Here is a 20,360-nt window from a genome sequence, read left to right on the forward strand (position 1 = left end):
CCATTGCAACTAAATTGGTATCTATGTAAGGGATTTTTTGAAGGATAGATTGCTTCTTTTATTTATTTATTTATTATTTTGAAATTTTTTTATGGGCACTTTTAGATGCAACATGCTTAATACTTGCATCCCTAGCATCAACACGATTTCCTCCAGCCACTTTTTGAATGGAGTTCTGGATGCTCAGAGCAGGAACCCATGAGAATGTTAATTAAGTACCACTTCCACAACTGCACTGTTAAGTTAGTTTCAGCTGTCACCGATGACTTATTGAATCTATTAGAGCTTGCACTCTGTACTTCTGGCTACCCTTTTTTTTTTTTTTCCCAAGTTTCTTTAAATGATTTAGTCTGGATTCCCAAGAGGTTCTAGTCACATCAGATTTGTCCAGGCAGTGGTCCTGTATGGAGATAAAATCCACTCCACAGGGTGGTTAAATCCACCTTTCGGCATCTCAGGAGAAGTGAGATCCCCCAGGACAGGACAAGAAGCACCCCAAATACTTTTTTCAAGGTAGAACCTAACCTCCTTGAGTTCACCAAAAGATACACGGTTTGCCATGAGTGTTTTCTTGCTTGGACTCACTGTTAAAAACACAAAATCAAACCCAAGCCAGCACTTGCAGCACAGCTCCATTGTCACCTGGGTGAGGCAGAAGGTTGGGATGCCAGGATGGAGAGCATCGGAGGTGGCTCTCATGGGGTCCACGTGTTTCCTCAGGGCAGGGAGGGAGGCAGAAGCCCATCAGCAGCCATGTGCCAGCTTTGCTGTCAGATGGACGTGGTCGTGCACCCTCCTTGAGCGCATGCTGTCACTCCTTGTCTCCATCCCAGGGTTTTAAAAAAACATTGCCATATGTCGCGCAAGCTATAGGCCACAGGAAATGAATCATGGCTCCCACTGCTGAAATGAGGCTGCCTCCAGCCTGAGTCTTGTCATCACCAGTAATATATGATCTTTATGGGCAGCAATGGGGCAGTCAGACCAGCACCGCAGTCAGGCCAGGAAGGTAACCCTGGAAGAGTGGGGTCATACTTGCAGCATCTCTGGCCACCTATTTTCCTATTCCTTTGCCATCACCCAAACCGTTATGTGACCTGAATCTGGCCCAGTGGCCTCTTTCTGCTCTGTGAGGACTGCAAGACTAGGTGTAAACAAGACCCTATAGCTGGGAAAGGGCCAGCCAGCGAGTAAGCATGGAAGTACCCGGTGTGATTGTCAGTCTGCAGTTTGTGACTGGAGAACAAAAGCAATTTTCTCTCTTGTTCTCTGAATTGCCTTTGCAATGATTTATTTTAGTTAAGTGGTTTGTCTCCGCTAGCTGATTTTGGGAACTGGGTTCTCCACTAAGGACAGTTTTTTTTCATGGAGCCCAATTCTGCACTGATTTACTTTGTGCCCCTCCACTGACTTCCCTGGAAATATCCAGGGTGTCAAATAGTGCCAGACTGAGAAAGGCTCCTATCTGCATCCTAACATGATACTAAATAAGCAGTTTGAAAACAAAGCCTGAAATCACTGCTATTAAGCCATGACTGCTGCTGGCCTCTGCCTGTTCTCGAAGGTTATAAATTGCGGCAGAGGATAACAATTTTCCCTGCTGGGGCTTTCTGCCTCCCCAGAAGGCTGGGTTCCTGGGGAACCCATGTTTATCCCAGAGGTCTGCCTTGGCCCTTTTGGGGATTAACGCCCTTGCAGCCACGGCAGGAGTCACAAACTTATGCTCTGAACATGTATTTCAGATGCAACACAAAAACTGCTAACACATCCCCAAAATCCAGGGTGTGGTGCCCATCACCTGCAGGTGCTGGGGTGGAGGTTGGAGCAAAATTGCTTCCCTGCAGCTTTTTGTTAAGCAAGCAGCTCAGCTGCCTGGTTTGTGTGAGCAATGCATCCCCGAGCACCGCCAGGACCAAAACGAAATGCCTGCCCCTACGAGTGAGGCTGGGAGACATTGCACTTTCATTTTGCAAGGGACACAGTATGGATCATGTTTCCCGTGCAGGTTGCTGTAATGTTTGTTGCTGCCTGTCCCCTAGCAATGCTGCTGAGCTGTCAGCCGGGTTTGGCAGAGCAGTGCTGGGCTCTCGTTGGCTTTGCTGCTCCTCTGGGCAAGGCAGCATCCACCCCAGCCTGGTCACTGCTGGGAGCTTAGTGTCCAGCAGCTTGGGCAGCTCAGCCAGCATGGAAAATGCGGAGAGCAAGGAGGGGAAAGGATTACCAGTGACTGTGCGGCAGTCCTGCTCGCTGCCCATGCCTTGCCTGGCCTGGGGAGTGCTGTCATGGAAATTCAGCTCATCTGTGAGGAATCAAGGAGAAAATACTACACATAGTAGGCTCAGGATGTTCTGCCCCCTTTGATTTACACTTAGTCCCAACCCCAGGTTCCTGATTTTGTAAAGAAAATCTGTGCTTTCAGCCTGTCTTTCCCCATGTGCATATGTACACTTGTATGTATGTAAGCCAGAGAGTAGCAGTTCAAGCTGTGACACCCTCACAGAGCAGAAAACCAAAACTGGAGCTGGGTGTAAGGAGCAGCTGGCATGTGACAAGTTTTCACTCTGATGAAAATGTCTGAGGCACCTTCTTTAAGCCAAAAGCCCCAAGGCAGCACTTCCCTTGGTGCCAGGTAAGGTGGCCACAACACAGCGGTATTTGTGGATGGAAACCCCTTGCTGCTCCTAATTAGTGATGTCACTAATTAATTTGTCCCAGGTGCTTCTCTCCCCAAATTTCCCACTGGTGCCAGGGGGCTGTTTGACTGAGGAAGGCGTTGCTCTGGTCCTGGGCACTGGCAGTCACCTGGCAGAGCCATGCGGGTAACAGGGGGTTTGCAGGGGCCGGCTGGGAAATGCTCAGCAAATGAGTGAAGCAGATTGACAGGAGAAATGGATGCAGGTTAGGAGGAGGGGCAGGGGCAAGGCAAGTGGAATTAATTGCATTCACAACTTGGGGTGGATTTGCCACCTTGGGAAAGGGGAAAATCAAAGCTGAGCATTTTCTCTGTCTGCCACTGCACCTAACCCAGAGGCTGTGCTGGGAGCCGCACCACGCAGCGTGGCAGAGGATGCAACATCTCCTGAATGTCAAATCAGGCTGAGGGCAAATCCTGTTAACGTTTGAATTTTTTCCCTTTTTAAAAAATAATAGTAAAAAGGTCATATAGCACTCAGAAGACCAAGAGCGAGTCCTTTCCTGCAGCTGCCTGGCTGGGCAGCCCCGTGCCCGCGGGGTGCCAGTGCGGACGCCCACGTGCCCGTGCCATCGTTACCGCTGGCTCTGCCACCAGTGGCCGTGGGTAACACCAGCCTCGTCGCTGCCCCTCGCAGCCCACCCAGCCCTGTGGCCATCAGTAGGTGAGATGGGTGGACGTGGCGGCCGCTGGGTTGGTCTGGAGCTGTACACATGTATGTGCATTTTTAGGGGAGAGGGAGCGTTGCGGCGGCACATATGTGAGAAAGTGCTGCCATCTTTTGGCTATGCAAATCAGGTGAGGCGTGGAGGAGATACACAGGAGTCCTGCAGCTACTTGTGTTGGCTGGGAGACTGCTGCTTGTGCGCCGCCTTGCTGTGTTTGGCGTGTTTTGCCCGTTATCCCCATGGCCATGTGTTATTCTCTTTACCGTGTGAAGTGACCCTGGGGGCAGAGACCCTGCCCCAGGCCCAGCGCTGGCTGGGGGGCTCACCAAAATGCTCTGTGGGGGCTCCACACAGCCCTGGCTGTGCCTCCAAGCAAACGTGCTGTTGTGTGGGACCACCAGCGTCCCCTTCCTTCCGAGCAAAACGCTTCACCAAGTCCCTATCCTGGTGTTTCACCCCAACGTGGATAAAGACTTTGTGTAAAACTGGGAATTACTTACTGGATGATGGAAACTCCTGTTTGGTGTGGCGGCACATCTGGCACCGTGTAACAAGCATTTTCCCCTGGGTTTGTAAATGGAGTTTCCAACCAAGAAGTGAGCGCTGCGTGGTACTTGTGCTGGCTGCTCTGTGTGTGCTGCCCAGGGCTGAATGGCAAATGCTACCACTAAGTACAACAGACTTCAGAAATGAATTTTATTGCCCCCCCCCAGTGATCACCAGAGCCTTCACACATCCTGCTCTGCATCCTCCCTTCTGTCGATAACCAGGAGCCCCACCAGCTCCATTTCTGTCAAAGAGAACAGGTTATGTATGCTTTTACAGCTGCAGAGGGTGCTCGGTGGTGCAGCAGCCTTTCTTCTTCATTCATGTGGTTGCAGATAGCTCCTCTGTGGTTCTTTGCTTTTGAAAAGGGAAAAGAAAATGGAAATCATTGAAAAAAATATAAATGAATAGGGATGTGTGTAATAACAAGATAAATGGTCATTTGGATGGGCAGGCTGGTTTTCCCTGCAAGTAAGGTTTTATGGCTGTGGCTCATCCGTGGCCAGTTTTGCTCAAATATAAGGATCATTAAGGTTTTCAATTTTATAATTGCAAAAATAAGTCTTTTATAAGAAACATTAACCTTGCAAGTACTTCTTGGGCAGAACACGAGCATGGCTGCTGATGCGGACTTGCAGGATGATGGCCAGGACTCTCCAGGCATAGCTGAAGTCATTGCCCCTTGAAAAACTCCCTCCATCCATACTTTTTGATGCGTACACCTGGATGGTTGTTTTGAACCTGTTAGTACTTAAAGCTGGAATAGTTGCATTGCACCCTTCCCATGGGGAGGCTGTTCGTGCTCACACAGCACTGCTGTACGTGTTGAAGTGAGGATAGAAAGGGAGAGGAGAAGAGGACAAAGGGCTAGCCAGGAGCACAAGCCCCTGTGACGCCACGTGGTCACTGCAGCAGCTCCTGGTTTCTTGGTGAGCAGTGAGGCTGAGAAAGGGCAAGCTGCGATGAGCAGCCCTGGCTCATTCACACCCATGGTTTTAGGAGATGCTACTTCTCGGAGGGGAAAAATATCAGTGTCTGAAAAATAATGTTTGAGGACTCAGTACGCTGAGGCTGAGCACCAGAAACGTGACCTGACAGCTTGAGATGAGCTGCTGCCCACGCTGCAGCATGGTGGTTAGATGTCTGAGGTCACTTTGTGCTGTTTGACCCCGTCCCTGGCCACGATGTGCTGGCAGCGGTGTTCGGTCCCCTCTGCAGCTCCCTGGGGTCGGGGTCTAGCCTGGCAGCTGTGACAAAATACCTTGTCCCCCTGTTTGGGGAGAACAGCCCTGCAAAAACAGCCCTGAAAAGCCATCGGGAGCGTTGGCTCCGTCAGTCACCACTATGGTGACAAAGCTAATAATTGAGCAGCTTCGGGGGACAAAAGAAAGGAAGAAAAATTGCCTGGGGAGATAAGAAGGTCGAACAGTGCCAGATATTTTGTTGATGTAGATGTGATCCATTTGAATGTGACATCTCTGGCCGTGACACAAACTGATTCCCCAAATACGTGGCTGTCAATATATCACCTTTCCAATGCAGCAAAACAAATTTCAGCGATGCTGAACTGAAAGAGGGAGGGGGATCGGGGACGTGCTCAGAGCTAATATCCCATCGCTGAGGATATGAATGCCGAACAGGCACATTTCAGGCTGTTTTTCTTGCCTCTGCCCAAATCAACAGCGGTGAGTCATCACGGGCAGACGTTGTCAGCTGCCATGGCGTTCGCAGCGTCTCGCAGCGCCTGCTGCCCAAACCCGCTGCTTTCCAGCGCTGCTGGCAGGAGCAGGGCTGATTCTGGCCACACTCGGCACCAAAAAATCTGTTGGTTAACTGAAGTGTGGTTTCAGGAGCCAGAGACCTTGGGTTTTATTTCCAGTTGCAAAGCAAGCAGTGCCCTGCTCCTGCGCAGGGATGGGAGATGGGCAGAGATGGGGCAGGGGAGGGAGCCGGGAGCTGCCCGAGGCTGGCTGGGCTGTGCCGCAGCACCCTGTGGCCTGGAGGCAGGGTGGGGAAGCGGGGACTTCTCCCAGTGGTGCCCCAGGATGCGTTTGGGACACCTGCAGGGCATGGAGGTGCCTCATGGGGAGAGCAGCAGGGCTGGACAAGCCTTCTCCTCCCGGCCTCCTGCACTCCAGCGGGGACCAGGGGCTATCAGAAGAGCTGCAGGGGGTGGATGCGGCTGAGCAGCCCTTGCCGAGCAGCATGATGTGATGTAGAGGGAAAAGCAGAAAGCCTCAGTGCCTGTAGTTGTTTTCCAAGGTCAAACAGCGCGGCCGAGCAAAGGTCAGGCGGTGGCTGGAGCCGGCTGGCGGGCTGTGCAGTACAGGTGCAGGTCGGTACCGGGGGCACGGCCAGAGATAGCAAACCATGATGAAACACGCTGGCAGGGCACAGTTCGGCTCGCTGCACTGAGATGTATTTCAGTAGCTTTGTCAGGGTTGGTCGAAATGCCCTTTTGCCTGGGAAGTCCTTGTCTCTGCAGCACCTCTCCGTCTCCTGCTGGGAAACGGGCTTGGCTTTAAGGGAGCAGAGCTGAAAGCTGCCGGGCACAGCTTGGCTTCTGGTCTGTGGAAGCACTGGTGCTGTCTGTGCCTGCACCCCCAGCAGAGCTGCACAGCCCAGGGTGCGGGGAGAAGGCATTTCCCCATGGAGAAAGTGATGGGCTGATGTCCCCTGCTTGGGAACCACAGAGCTGGCAGCTAAGCAGGCAGGTGTCTCCTGCTCACACACAGGCTCCGCTCGCAGGAGATAAGGCTGCGTCAGAAGAGGAGACGTGCAGCAAGGCTGAATTAGCAGGGAGTTTGGTATGCTTTAGGTCTGTTGGTTACTGCAGCCTCAGGAATTTGCTAATTAGCTGTGTGGGACAGCTAATTATCTTGTCAGCCAGTCAGTCAAATAGTGATTCAGTTTAATCACACTTTTCTTATTTCTAAGCATGTTGGGCACTTCGGCTTCTCCCTGCACGCTGTGGTGCTGCAGCCCGTTCACCCAGCGCTGCAGGAAGGTGCCCTGGCATCCACCTGTGGTCCCGGGGTTGACACTGCACCCTTGTGTCAGAGCAAAACAGGACAAAATGTTGGGTTCAGGTTACATTTTCCTTTAAAAAAATATATATTTTCTTTTACATTCCACAGGACCCTGACTTACATCTCAAGGATGGAACCAAAAGACAAAACTCAAGCAAACAAGCTTTCAGCCTGCTGTACCAGGGTGGTAGTCTGCAAGGGCCAAAGCTAGCTGGAAAATAATAGCCCAAATATTTTTAATGAGAGACGTGGGTCTGAACCAGCTGTACAGAAATTTTTGTGTTCAGCAGGTGGCCTGGTTACCTCTGTCCCTGATCTCATCAGTCTCATATGCTTCCCACGGGCGTAAGTGAAGCTGCATGTGCTGGTTGAAGCAGAAATTAATAGCTGGAAAATACATTTTTTCCACCTAGTTGGTAAACATTTTATTCTGTGGGCTTAACCCTGCTCTGAGTAATGCCAAAGTAAATATGAAGTCTGTCTGGTGTGTTAGAGCTGCCCCCAGTGTAACAGGATGCAGTTTGGCCCCACATCCAACAAGGGACCCATGGCCTTTGCAGGAAAGGAAGCCCTGAACCCATGCTGCGTTTTCTCCCACATCAGTGTAAGAATTATTTCCCCCTCCTCTACTGAGCCAAGGGAGAGGGGAGTGACTTACATTATTAACGAATTGAGTCCTAATGAGGCTAATCACCAGCTAATTAAAGTCCTCCTATTAGCTATCCTGTGTTGCCTTGCCCTGATGAACGGCATGGGGAGTTCTCCAGCTGAAACAATTTCTTTGGAATACATTCCAAAATTAATTTAATATACAACGTCTGCTGGGACTGGGTGAGTCAGAGCACCGTGATGGGACTGTGAATGTGCTGCAATTTATTTGTACTGAAGTTTAAATAAGATTGATGGAGCCATAAAAATGTTATTGAAGAGACTTCACGGTGGAGCCTAGGGGGGAAATAAAGCCTAGCAACAGGCTTCTGGTTTTGTAGCATCCTCCCACTGTGCTGGAGGGGTGCAGTGGTGGTAGGTCCTTTTTGTGGCTGGGTTTGGGTTTGCAGGGAGCTGTGGACAGCTGTAGGCTGGGGTGGGCCTCTGGGATCTGTGCACATGTATGAGGAGTCACCAGGAGAGCACAGGTGGCCCGAGGAGCTCTGGCAAGTAGAAGTTTATGGTCATCCTAATGCCTCTTATTGGCAAACACCTGGAGAACTGGTCCTAGGAGTACTTCCTTCCCTTCCACTCACTGAGAACCTGAACATGCCCTGATGGTTAAAGGGTAAAAATGCCTTCGACCAAGAGATGCAGGGAAAAGTTGCCAAACTCACTGCTCCCTTGAGTCATTTTTCAAAACATCCCAAGGCCAGAGAGCTCAAATCTCTTCCTGTATTCCTTGAAGCGGTGATAAGACAGCAGAGCAGAAGCCCTTTGGCTGCCTGGGATGAGTCAAGGCTGTGGCAGGCAAAGGCAGTTTGGAGCAGACACCAGCAGATCTCGGCCTGCTGAATTCAGGTCTTGTGGGGAGCAGGACATTCAGAGGCGGCCTCAAGGGCTCCACAATATCTCTCGGAAAAGATCACTCGCATTTGTAAAGAAGAAACCACGATGCTTGTGCTGCTGGCAGAGGTGCTGGGGAGACCCTTTGCTAGAGCAGCTGACTGCAGGTGGGGAGTGAACCTCTGCGAGGTCCCTCCGGCCGCCCTGGGACTTCTGCTCCACGGTGCTTCCACCTCCAGGTAGGAGGGACGGGGCAAAAACCTGCCTGTAGGTGCCGTGCCTGCGTTCTAGAGAGGCTGTTTTTTTCCTTGCTCTAAGGCTGTCCCTCCAGGTCCCATTTTCTCCCCTTTCTTGCCCTCCTCTCCCCTCTCCTTCCCAGGTGCCGGTGCCCCTGTGCGACCAACCCCACGAGGGAACCAGGCCAGGCTGTCCATGAGATACAAGCGCTTCTGGAAGGAGAGCAAAAGAAACTGAGTGGATGGTATAATGAAAGTACAAAGGATTATTGGGTTTGGTTTGCTTTTCAAAGAATAAGAAGCTCTTTCAAGTGTGCTGGGCTTCATTTATCACCCAGATACAGACCAGAACAGGCAAGTGCATTTGCAGTGCAAGATCTCTCGAAAGGTTTTCTTTGTACTTCACAGCTGGGGGGTATCAAACCCTCGGCTTTTTACCAAGCAATCAGAGTAACCCATGAAGGGGAGCAGTGAATACATTCATGGCAGCAGCAGCTACAAGCTGGGCATCCTGGTGCCACCCCACGCGTGACACTTGTCATGTTGTCACATCAGTGACAGGGATGGGTGATGAGAAACCTTCTGTAAAATGTTTATGGGCATTGTATTTTGGCTGAGCCCTCCTTCTGGGTTTGTAGAGAGGTTTTGTGAGATGGTGCATGTGGAGTGAATAGGTACAGGGCTTCTCACTTGGAAATCTCCTTCCAAGTGCGCTGAGATCTCAGTGTCGCTCTGAGCGAGGCAGGCCCAGGGCACGGCAGGATTTCCAGCCTGGATGTCTGTGTCATGGCCTGATAAAAAGCGCTGAAACAGGATCCTCCCGACTCTCCCTTTGAAACCTCGTGAGTCAGAAGTATGTTGACACATACTCATTTTATCAAAGCCTGGTATTTGTTTCACTGGCAGTGTTGATGCACAAGAGGCGCCGAGATCAAGCGCTGTGTGTTAATGGTGGGCTTGCTCTCGCTCCCACTGGAGGCAACGCTGGTATTTGGGAGATGAACGCACACCCACGCCCGGAGTATGTTTGCTGAGAAATTTATGGCCCTTTCCACAGCTCAGAGGTCATTTCCTCTGCAAGGGGTGTGAAAGTTTCTAGCACTGCTCTTTCTACTTTTGAGTGTGTTTTTATGCTCGGTGAGGGAGTTGTTGGGAAGAGCGGGCAGCCAAATGGCTGGTGCCAAATTCCGCACCTTGTTCTCTCAGGAGAAGCGATGGAGCAGGAGAAAGCACGACAAAGGTGCTTGCTGGGGTTCCTGGAGGCACTGGTCTGTGGCTGTCTGCATGGGGGTGGCACAAGACCTGCTGCTTGTTGGGGTGCTCATCTCCCTCCGCTCCTTTGACCATGGGGCTCTTACTGCTGTCAAGAAGCTTTGCTTATCAGCTCCCTCAGGCCCCCGTTTTACCAGAAAGTGGTATTCGGAGGAGAGAAACGTCTGCGTTGCTGAAAGCAGCAGTCATCCTGAAGCGTGGGTGGTGGCTGCCCGGACTTTCCTGTTCCTGTGGTGGTGTAGCGAGGAGGAGGAGGATGCCCAGCGCCTGCGAGGAACCGGCCCTCCCTGCCCACAGCTCCCGCCACAGCACCATCCTACCCGCCACAGCCCTGCAGGGCAGGACAGGTTCTGCCAAAGCCCCAGATGTCATCTCTCGTTTCCAGTCATCTGCGTGGTTTTGTCAGTTTAATCCAATTGCTCCTTGTAACGTCAGATTTGCTCAGGGCAGCCTTTCCCATCCAGGCACGGATGCAGCAGGGGTATCCCTGTGCCCTGCAGCATCGCCAAAGGCTGCCGTGGGGCTGCACCCGCCTTTGGGCACAGGCTGGGGCTGGATGTTCAGAAGCAGCATGTCAGAGGCTGCTGGCCGTGTCGGGGACCGCTGTCAGTCCCTGCTGCCGGTCCCTGGGGATGCCCGGAGGTGCTTGCCCGGGCTGCGGGCGGCAGCAAGGAGCCTGACGTCACCGCTTCGGGTGCTCATGCTGTCTCGCCTGCCAGAGCCTATTTTTAGAATTATCTCAGAAGTGCCTCCTCGCCAGGGTTTAGTTGCTTAGCAGCCGCCTCGTGGCTGGCGTGATTAGCACGGGAGCAGGCGGTTATTAATGCACATGTGCGGAGATTACCTTGCGGGTTCCACCATTCAGTCGCCGTCCGAAAATCTAGCATCTCGCAGGTGTGCAGGGCTGGGGATGTGCTTTTCGGCCTCCATCCCACCTTCCTTGGGTCTAAGTGTCCCCTGTCCCGTGCTCACCCCTTAAGCACAGCAGACCCCTTTCCTCCCTGCTTGGGGCCAGGCATCAAAACAGGGCTCGGGCTCCAAATATTCCTCTGGAAGTCCCCAACCTGCAGCCAAGAAAACACGAAGCACAAAAGATTGGCAGGATGCTCTGTTTATTCTTTAGTGAGCCATTTTACTTTCAGATCATCTGTTTTCTCTGACATATATAGAATTGCATGTTTCTCAAACTGCCTACCAAGATTGCTGGTGTCTCTGGGTGGAATTATGTTTGTCGTAAAGTCGGTGATGCTCTTAGTCATAATAGGGCTCTCAGAAGACAAAGGGAGTTATTTTCTCAAATAGAAAAGTTTGGTACCTAAATTATATCTGCCCAAATTGATTAAATCAGATTGCTGAGCCACAGATAACCTTATAAATACATTAAGCTGAAGAAAAAAATCTTTTAAGTCTCCATGCCATGACAGACTTCTTTTAAAGCTAGAAAACCCTGAAATGAGTTACGGTAGGTAGAAAGTACTTTTAGGGACAGGTTTCCAAAATGGCAGGAGCCCAAGATGATGTACCGCTGTGAGCACATCCCAGCTGCTGCTGGCAGAGGAGTCCAAGAGCCTTGGGAAGCTCCTGTTGCAGCACTCATGTCTCAGAGCATGACTGCAGCATTCAAATCCAGGCCAGGGATCAGGTTCCTACACAAGGGAGGTGATCTCTGAAGATCTCTCCCTGTTCAGTCTCACTGTGTGTCTTATGCCCAGTTCCTCATCTGGAGCATCTCCAAGTCCCTCCTGGGCAGCAGGCAGGGATGAGAGGTGGGAGCACTGTCTCCCACCATGAAAGCCCTGTGGACATATACGTAATCCTAACGGTTTAGCACAAAAGGCAGAACCCAAGTATGAATTTTACCTTCTTTTTTACCTGCTTTGCCATCTCAGTCCACAGATTAGGTCCTATGTGCTTCCAGAAAGCCATCTCACCTCCTCCATGTAACTAAGAGTAATGGGCCACCAGCCTTGACAAACATCATCCAGGACCAAGGTGGGGACATGGCAGTGGGGCAGTCATGCCTTTCCTGCGGGTGATGGTGACACCAAAAGCCTTCCCTGTGCCCCCATCACTACCCAGCTGGCTGGGACAGAGCTCATGCAGCTTGAGGAGAAGTGAAATAGAGTGCTGCACCAAGGGGGAGGCGTGTCAGTCTGCTTACAGTTGGCACTCTAGAGTAATCCTTCATCACTTAGACATTAAATGGCAATTCCTGAGCTACTGGAAGCTCAGCGTTTCAGGAATATCAATCTCCCGAAGTGTGCTCGAGTGACGGAGCTGTTTCTTCTCCCTTTGTCCTCTGTGACCGAGGTGGACAGCGGGATGCAGAGGCAGGTGCTGTGCTGCTTTTCATGTCCAGCCCCAGCAAAGGTGAATCTGGCAGGCCAACGGCCCCAGAGCCCAGGCCACAGCCATGCATTTCTGCCTGCAAAGATGGCATAGCATCGGATAATGTGGGACCTGAGCTCCTGGTGCTCTGTGAGCTACAGCTGCTCATTTCCCCTGCCCGTCACGTGCCACAGCTGAATCAGCCCAGCCGTCTGCACAGGCGTGCCCCGAGGTGATGCTGGAAAGGTTGCTCCTTGGCTTTTTGCTCCTGTTAGTCACATCGGTGCCGGTGCCCGTATCGATTATTTTCAGACACCACACAATGTTAAAGCACCAAGCTGGAGCCCCTACACCCTGGTGCAGCAGCGTGGTAGGCGCTTCGCTTGCTTTTCTTCAAAGCAGCACACGCGATCAGGCCATGTATTTCAAAAAACCAGCCCTCACTGGGCCTTTTCCACGTTTTTAATGAAACACTTTCTGCATTCAAATGCCTCTTGCCTCTCAGCTCTGTGTGACAGAGCCTTTGCTCTGCCACCTCCTGCCAGCTGGGAGAACATGGGTGCCGGCCCTGGGCCTCGGCTTTTCTCTTGATTTTGAAATCCATTTGGAATAAGAAATAATACTTAGGTGTTTGAGGGCAGAGCTTTATCCTACTCCTTGTTTGCTTAGTGCTTTTTACTTTGGCAAGCACACCAAGAGTGAGAAAGGAAGTGAGTGTTAACATTCGTCACACATTTTGTAATATTGCTTATAGAAAAGTAAATGCCAAGTGTACATATGCCATTTTATAAATAAACGCTTCTGGCAGGGAAAGGAGTTTTGTACCCAGTTAGGTGGCCTTTTTGATGTAAATGTGAGGAATGTGTGGTAATATTTGGCCATCTGCTGATGATAGCAAGAACTGCATGGCATAGCAGCCCCTTCCTGCTCGCTTCTGAGGGAGCGGAGGGTGCTGGGGTGGGCAGGACGAGGGGTCCTGGGAGCAGGTGCCCATGGAGGTAACAGCATCTGTGGGATGACAGGTGAACAGAAGTCCCTTGTGCTTCCCCTCTGGGCACAGGCTATGGGATAGCAGGGGTGGGAAGAAGGTGGAGGATGTTTCTGCTCGTGTCCAAGCCCTGGCAGCACTGATGCTTGTATTTCTGGGGCTGTGGGACATCCTGTCCCACGGGGCACCATGGGGTGTCTCAGCACCATCCTAGCTTCCTGGCTTTCCCTGTACATTGGGGAAAATGGGCTGAGCTCTGACACCCTTGAGCTGGAGGGTGACGAGGAGCTGGGCTGAGGGCAGAGCAACAAGAACCATACAGCAGTAGTGCAGGCAAAATTTGCCCAACTCCACTGAAGAACTGAAAGGAATTTGTAAAGGTTTAGTTGCTGGTTTTGTTTTGCCTGTGGCCGCTGTCCCGTTTTACATGCCAGCATGTCACGTAGGGGAAACCCGGTGCTATGCCCTTCACGATCCTTTCCTGCTCTCCTCCGATCATATGTGTGCATTGCAGGATGTTGGCATTGTGTTTGTACAAAATGGGCACATCCCAAAGGGTCCATAGGGGGATGTGAATTTACAGCCTTCCAGTGGATGGAGGCAGGTGAGCTTTGGCAAAATCTGATTATTTCATCCTCCTCCCGTTAGAGGGAGCCTGCAGAGGTTCTCATCCCTGCCACCCCAAGGTACCAGGGAGGTGGAAAACGAGGACTTGCCTTTTACACCCACACAAACATAACGGGTCAGGGAAGGTTTCTAGAAGAGATAGACCAAATAATAACACAGCCATTTTCTTCAGAACTTTCCTACTTTCCTCAAATCCTTCTCTGCTTAATTATTCCTGAATTTTCTCAGCACAGCCAGCATTTTGCCCTGAAAACCACCCAGCAGAGACGGGGGCACCTGGCATGGGTTGCACTGCCTGTCCTGCCCACATCCATCACTCCCTGGGCTCAGCTGCAGGCTGTGAGCCACAAACACAGGAGCACTCCTGCAGCCAGAGCTGGCACAGCTTCAGGGAAGGGGACAAGGACATGGCAGGGATGCTGGACTGGAGGAGTTCAGTAGGAACATGGTCAGTGGGCTGGCCAGCACCAGGCGTTTCTGGTTTGAGGAGCAATTTTGTGCATTGCTGCTGGCTTTCTTGGGGGCAGAAGGAGAAATCATCATCATCTGTCAAAAGTTACCACCTGAAGCCCCTTAGAGCTTGGTTGAGCCCAGGGTCATCCACTGCTGCACTGAATTCATGTCAGGTAGGGGTGCTGTTGTTGTTGTCTGTTAAATATGTGCATTTAATTCTTTACTTTCAACTTTCACCAGTTTGAAAACTGCTTTTATACTTGACAGGCAGCATGTTGGCTCACTTATGCTCGTTTGCTTTCCAACTCTTTTTTCGTTTAACATTTCTCGTCGTCTCTCTGGAAGCTATTCAATCCTGCACCCTGTGACGGGGCAGATCCTCAGACTTGGAGCTGCACACTTTGGATGGGGATGTTTGTTCAAGGGCTTTTAGCTTGGCTTTTTCTGAAGATGTGAATGACTTGAAAAATTTGGATCCAGATGCTGTTTAAAATGAGCGCAGCCAGGAATGTGTTTTGTTCAGAGTTCCCTCTAGTATGAAGAAGTTCAGCTGGTTTTCCTGTGGCACTTTATTGTTTTGTCTGTTTGTTGCTTTTTTTCCTAGAGTAAAAATAAATGTTGTATGTCAGAGGAATTGATAGAGATATCATACAGAAGAGCGAGGTACCTGTGTCAGAGCTACAGGATGTGTCTGTGCTATTGAATAGAGCTGCTGGGACAAATTCACTGTCTGACCTCTGGGGATGGGGTTTTCCTTTTGAGAAAAAAACTGTGCAATTCCTTTGCCCTACTGCTGGGTGGAAAGCTGTGCATCCTGCCTTATCACAATCTGTAATCCTAAGGGGCAGTCTTCACTTGTGGCTAAGATCAGCCTGCAGCCTAAGAGCATTTGTGCCAATTGTGTTCTGATTTCCTCTCTCATTTGGTAGTTTAATAACAGCCTGGTAGCATTTAACCCTGCTGTTACACTTGTCACATCTGGTACAGAACGAATGTCTATCAGTTACAAAGCCTGAGATTAGGATACTCACAAATACTTCATTTTAATCTGAGTTCGTAGTTGATATAATTAATGTTCTCCTTTCATATTTTATTTTTTATTTTTATTTTTTAAAGAAAAAGCTCTGAAGAACAAGGGGAAGAGAAAAGGTAGTTATGGGCTCGTGTTAGCGATCCCAATGATCACCGAGGTCTGCTTGAAATAGAACCCCGTCTGTGCCAGGCTATTTGGGCCGTGTTGATCTTCATGGGATTTTTCTAGCCTCAGGAAGAACTTGTGACTTCTAAAGGGCATGAGCAGCCCCCTGCAGGGAAAGGTGTCCTGCCTGCTTGTGCTGCAGGGAGCAGCTGAGCTGTATTTCAGGCTATTGCTCTCTGATCCAGAGGTGGCTGCACTGCACAACAGCAGGTGAAACCACGGCGTGGAGAACAGTGAGGTCAAACTGAAGCCTACGTCGAGGCACTTCTTGCCACGAGACAAATGGTATTCCTCACACAACATGGACAAAATCTCTTCCAAGGCTTGTGAAGGCTGCCAGCTTTGCACACCTGGATGAAAGGCATGAGGAAAACCTCGCTGATTTTTCAGATGCGCTGCCTTTTCTGGGACTCGCTCTCATGCTGAAGGCACTCTGAGACTCTCTTCCAGTGGTGTGCATTTAATTGGCTTCACAGGCAGACACCTCATGTGATGCAGTCTGTCTTGCTGGCGGCCGGTGACATATTTTGCCATTGTTCTTTTTAATTTGGCAGATCAGTGTCTGCATGCGGTGCCCAGCATGGCCAAAGCCAAGGCACTGAGACACCTTGGTCTCTGGAAGAGAAACTTCCTCCAGGAGCAGGGGCAGCACTTGCAGCCTTGTGCTAATTACAAAACGACTTCTCTGTGTGTGTGCAGAAATGGAAAAATATGCCTAGAAAGGTAACAGGGATTAACAACATTGACTACAAGAAGATGATGCATTGGATGAGCCCAAAGTCAACGTGATTACACTCTGCACTGCACCAGCAACTACATCCGTAGGATGAGGCCCAGCTCTCACTGGATTCATCCCTGCACCTTGGTGGCCCTCTCCCCCTTATGGGGGCAAACTGTGGCCCAAAATTACCTTCCAATGTTAGGCAGCAGCTGGCCTGGAGGAAGGTACAGCTCCTCGGCAGGCCTCCTGTCCTAGGAACCAGTTGCTTCTAGCCTAGAGATTATTGGGCCCCGGGTTTTGACCTGATTCCCCTTTTCTTTTTTATTTTACTTTTTTTTAATTTCATCTGACTGCTGGTTACAAAGGTGAAAAACCCATCTGCTGACATTACTACAGAAAGATTCAGAGATTCTTCTTGGTTTCCAGGGAATACTGAAATCCTCCGTGCAGGGTATAGTCAGCTGGTGAGAGAGGGAGAGGGAGAGCTACTCAGCTGCCCTGTGGGATCTGCAGTCTTCAGCTAATAACCAAAGTAGGATATAACAATGGAATTAATTTTAAATTGCCTAAACAATCAAAGGGCCATTACTTCTTTTAATTACAAGAAAGCTGGAGGAATTAAATATGATTTAATTTCAATAAAATTTCAAGCTACCCAACTATGATTTTTATTTATTACAAAAGTGACAGAATGTTGTGCTATGCGATATTTCACCTGCCTGAGAACACTGTGCTTTATTTATCCTTGCCATTGACGTGACAAACCATGGCATGGACTTTTCTCAATACCCAGCACCTGCTTGAAGAATCAAACAGGGACTGACACTTTGTGTTTACATTACAGCCCCAAGCTTGCATGGCAGTACCTGTTCCCAGTGCCAACATCCACTGAGAACCCAGCACCTCTTTTTTTTTGTTTTGGTATCAGTTATTAACTACGGTTTTTAAACGCACAGACACACACCCCAAGTATCCTAGTCCCTTGCAGGGCATTGCTGACTGCAGGGCATGGCAAAGGGATGTGAGCGGGACATTTGGGCATGCCTGTGCCATAAAACCTTATTGAAATCTGGGGAAGTGGGGAGGGAAATGGGAACAAAAGGAACAGCTGGATCATTTGGTTGCTGGAGTGCTGCATGCAAGCTGGGGAACAGCACAGCTGTAGAACATTTTTGGCTTGCTTCTTCCTGCTTTTTTGCCTTTGTAGTTGGAGTTTATTTTTTAGCTAGTATTTTTAGCATTATTGCAGTTCGGTAGTGTTTAACCTTGCTGCTATAATAACTGCTGCAGAAATTGTCAGGGGGGAATTTATTCTGTCTTCATGAATATGTTTGTATAGCATGAAATAAAGAAGGCCCGAGGCAAGTTATTGAACAACAAGGAAAAGACAAAATATTGACTCACCAATTCAGTAGGCATCATCTGCCTAGCATGCTGAACAAGGCAGGGTTCCTATAGAAAAATCTCATTTGATCATGTAATTAAGGAATGTCTCATAAGGCAAATAAACAGGAGGAATGCATATGATTGCAGGGCTTATAGTAAGCGTGGCAATTTTTGTATACTTGATTTTGCAGCTTGTTAACACACAGCATCTCTGGGTAGGCAAAAGAACTGACATGCAGACACACACATATTTCCAAGCGGTGTAAATGGGTGGTTTCATCGCTGATGTTAGCGGTTCCATCTATTCTCGTCTCGGTGCTTGTTGCTTTTATTTAGAGTAGCCCCCGTACGGCGTCCTGAGTCACCGTGGCAGGGGAGGACGGGAGGATCCAGCTTTAGCTTCTCGGTCCCATGCCTCGGTTGTTGTCAAGGAGACCTATCTCTGGCATACATCATCTCTGTGGTTTCTCATCTTAGCATGCTTTTCCATTGCTATGGAGACTATCAAAAACTCATTTAGCAACTCCCAGCGCCCCACTAGGGATGCGTATTTCATAACTCACTGCTCAGAACGTGGAGTGCTGTTTAATTTTTGGCCTCTCACCTGCACTGCCCAGCCTGGCTCCACAAGGGGCCGTCTGTGCTGAGACCTTCTGAACCGGTACAGCACAACTCGAAGGGCTGGGCTATAAAAGGGTGGCTTCAGCGGGGCCATTTCTGAAGCTGGGACAAACCTTACATGTGGAAGGCATTCAGAGACTTGCCCTGGCTACTCGGCATGGCTATCCAAATACAAAACCCTCTACAGGTTGTCACCTTGTGTTCTGCTGAGCTCCTGTGCCGTTGCTATCTCTGGTAAAGAAGCCATTGCAGACGAACGAATACGTGTTTGCATGGTGTAGGAGAACTGTAGGACTGGAGACACTAAGGATTTCCTAATCATTCGTGTTGGGAGCATGTGAAAACAGGAAAAGTTGTTAAGGGATAAGCTTCCAGACAGCAAGAGGGACTGAACTTGCTGGGGTAATAGCAGAGAAGCTTGCGGACTCAAGGATCAGGGCAGAGAATGCAGGTGTGATGGTCCTTCATGGATGCCACATGAAGCAAAACAGGGAAGCAAACCAATGAAAGTGCCAAGATGATGGTGTAAAAGAGTGAAACAGAATGACTCTGTAGGCTGATGTTGCAGGGTAGGAGAGAGGGAGGCACGCAGCAGGGCTGGGGCATGGGGTACGCAGCGGGACGAGGATCTGCTAGTTGGTTTCACCAGTTCCCAAGACTGTCAGCGTCCTGATGCTGCAGGCAGAGGCTGCACCCTGCTCAGGGCAGTGTGTGGGGTAAAAAATCTGTAAAGTTGTGGTGCTTTGACCCCCAGTGAGCAGTGGGGCAGCTGCACTGGAAGCAGCAACAGCCTGGCAGGGGCTGGCTGGAGAAACCTAACTGCGCTGGCAGCGTGCACTTAAATCACTTTGGCCCATAAGAAAGCGTAGGCTGTTACTTAGAAAACCAAGACATAAGTAAAGTTATCATTTGGGGTTTACAGCAGCTGATATTTAGGAAAGCAGGCACTGCTGGGCTGATGGTCAGTAAGCAGTGGGTTTGAACATACCAGAGACAAATCCTCACGACTCAGCCCAACAGGGACTCAATACCATGGAAAGACCCTTTGCAATCCATATGCAAGTGAGCAGGCAAAAATTAGACATAAATAGGGCAGCCTATTAAATAACAGAGTTGCACGTTCAAGGTGGGAGTTCCTGCTCCTTCCCTGAGCTCTGCAGCTCTCACAGAGATGGCAGCTGAGGCTGCAGTTCCCAGCTCCCTGCCCTATTTCCCCACTCCAGTGCCCAGCCTGACATATTAACATAATCCGCAACTCCGGTTTACATTAATATGTTGGTCTGTGCCCTGCAGTAACTCAGGAATAGATATGCTGTCATTTGGGTACTGGGCTAGAAGACCACAGGAGGGCTCTGAGGTGAGGACAGTAACTCCGTTACCCTCCCTAGACAAATCAGAGCCAACCCATATCCAGAAATCTATAAGGAGCCAGATATTCTCCAAATCATCACCTTAGTGCTATACAGACCTATAAATATTCAGCAGGTATTATGAACGGCTGAACCCTGCTAAAATAATTTAAATATATAAATAAAATGATGTAATTAATCAATTCAGGCATTTTAAAAAAATACATTAAATTTACATATTTACTAAGGCACGTGATTTATAATGAAGTAGGGTTTGGGGAACGAAGAGGAATTATATGTATCCTGCCTCTTATGCAAATTGCTCTCTATTCACTGATTGAAAAAAAATCAGTGAGTTACATGTGAAGCTGCTTTAAGGTGGTGATGTGCATCTCCCTGAAGTGCATCGGGCTGCGTTTACGTACACCGGACTGTAGCCATGTCAGCAAAGTTCAGCACCCAGCTGTGCTGGTCTAGGAGGCATGCCCTGGGTTATCCTCAGGGAGTCACCATGCTGCAGTTGACACTCACAGGCAGAAGAAAATGAAAAGAGGAGGGAAACGCATTAAAAATATACCCCTGAAGGACTGATTTCAGTAGATCTTAGAAACGATGGGTTGCTTTGTAATTCTCTGCAGTGTCATTTTTAATTATATGAAGTTCAAAATTTAGAGGACATTTCATTCAAACAGATGTGGGATTTTCATTTTGTTTTGTTTTTGCAACTTGTATTCCAGATTTAAAGTTGATTA

General features: G+C 49.6%; 1 protein-coding gene across 1 annotated transcript in view; it reads left to right on the forward strand.

Moving 5' to 3' along the window:
• Nucleotides 1–8,530: 8,530 nt before the first annotated feature.
• SMG1 (SMG1 nonsense mediated mRNA decay associated PI3K related kinase) overlaps nucleotides 8,531–20,360 on the forward strand; it is an 87,545-nt gene continuing 75,715 nt past the window's right edge. The window contains exon 1 of the mRNA XM_048061409.2: nucleotides 8,531–8,668. Within this exon, the coding sequence (XP_047917366.2) occupies nucleotides 8,538–8,668 (131 nt within the window). The 5' untranslated portion in view covers nucleotides 8,531–8,537. The remainder of the gene's footprint in view (nucleotides 8,669–20,360) is intronic.

This window comes from Anser cygnoides, chromosome 15, assembly GCF_040182565.1.
Source record: "Anser cygnoides isolate HZ-2024a breed goose chromosome 15, Taihu_goose_T2T_genome, whole genome shotgun sequence".
Lineage (NCBI taxonomy): Eukaryota > Metazoa > Chordata > Aves > Anseriformes > Anatidae > Anser > Anser cygnoides.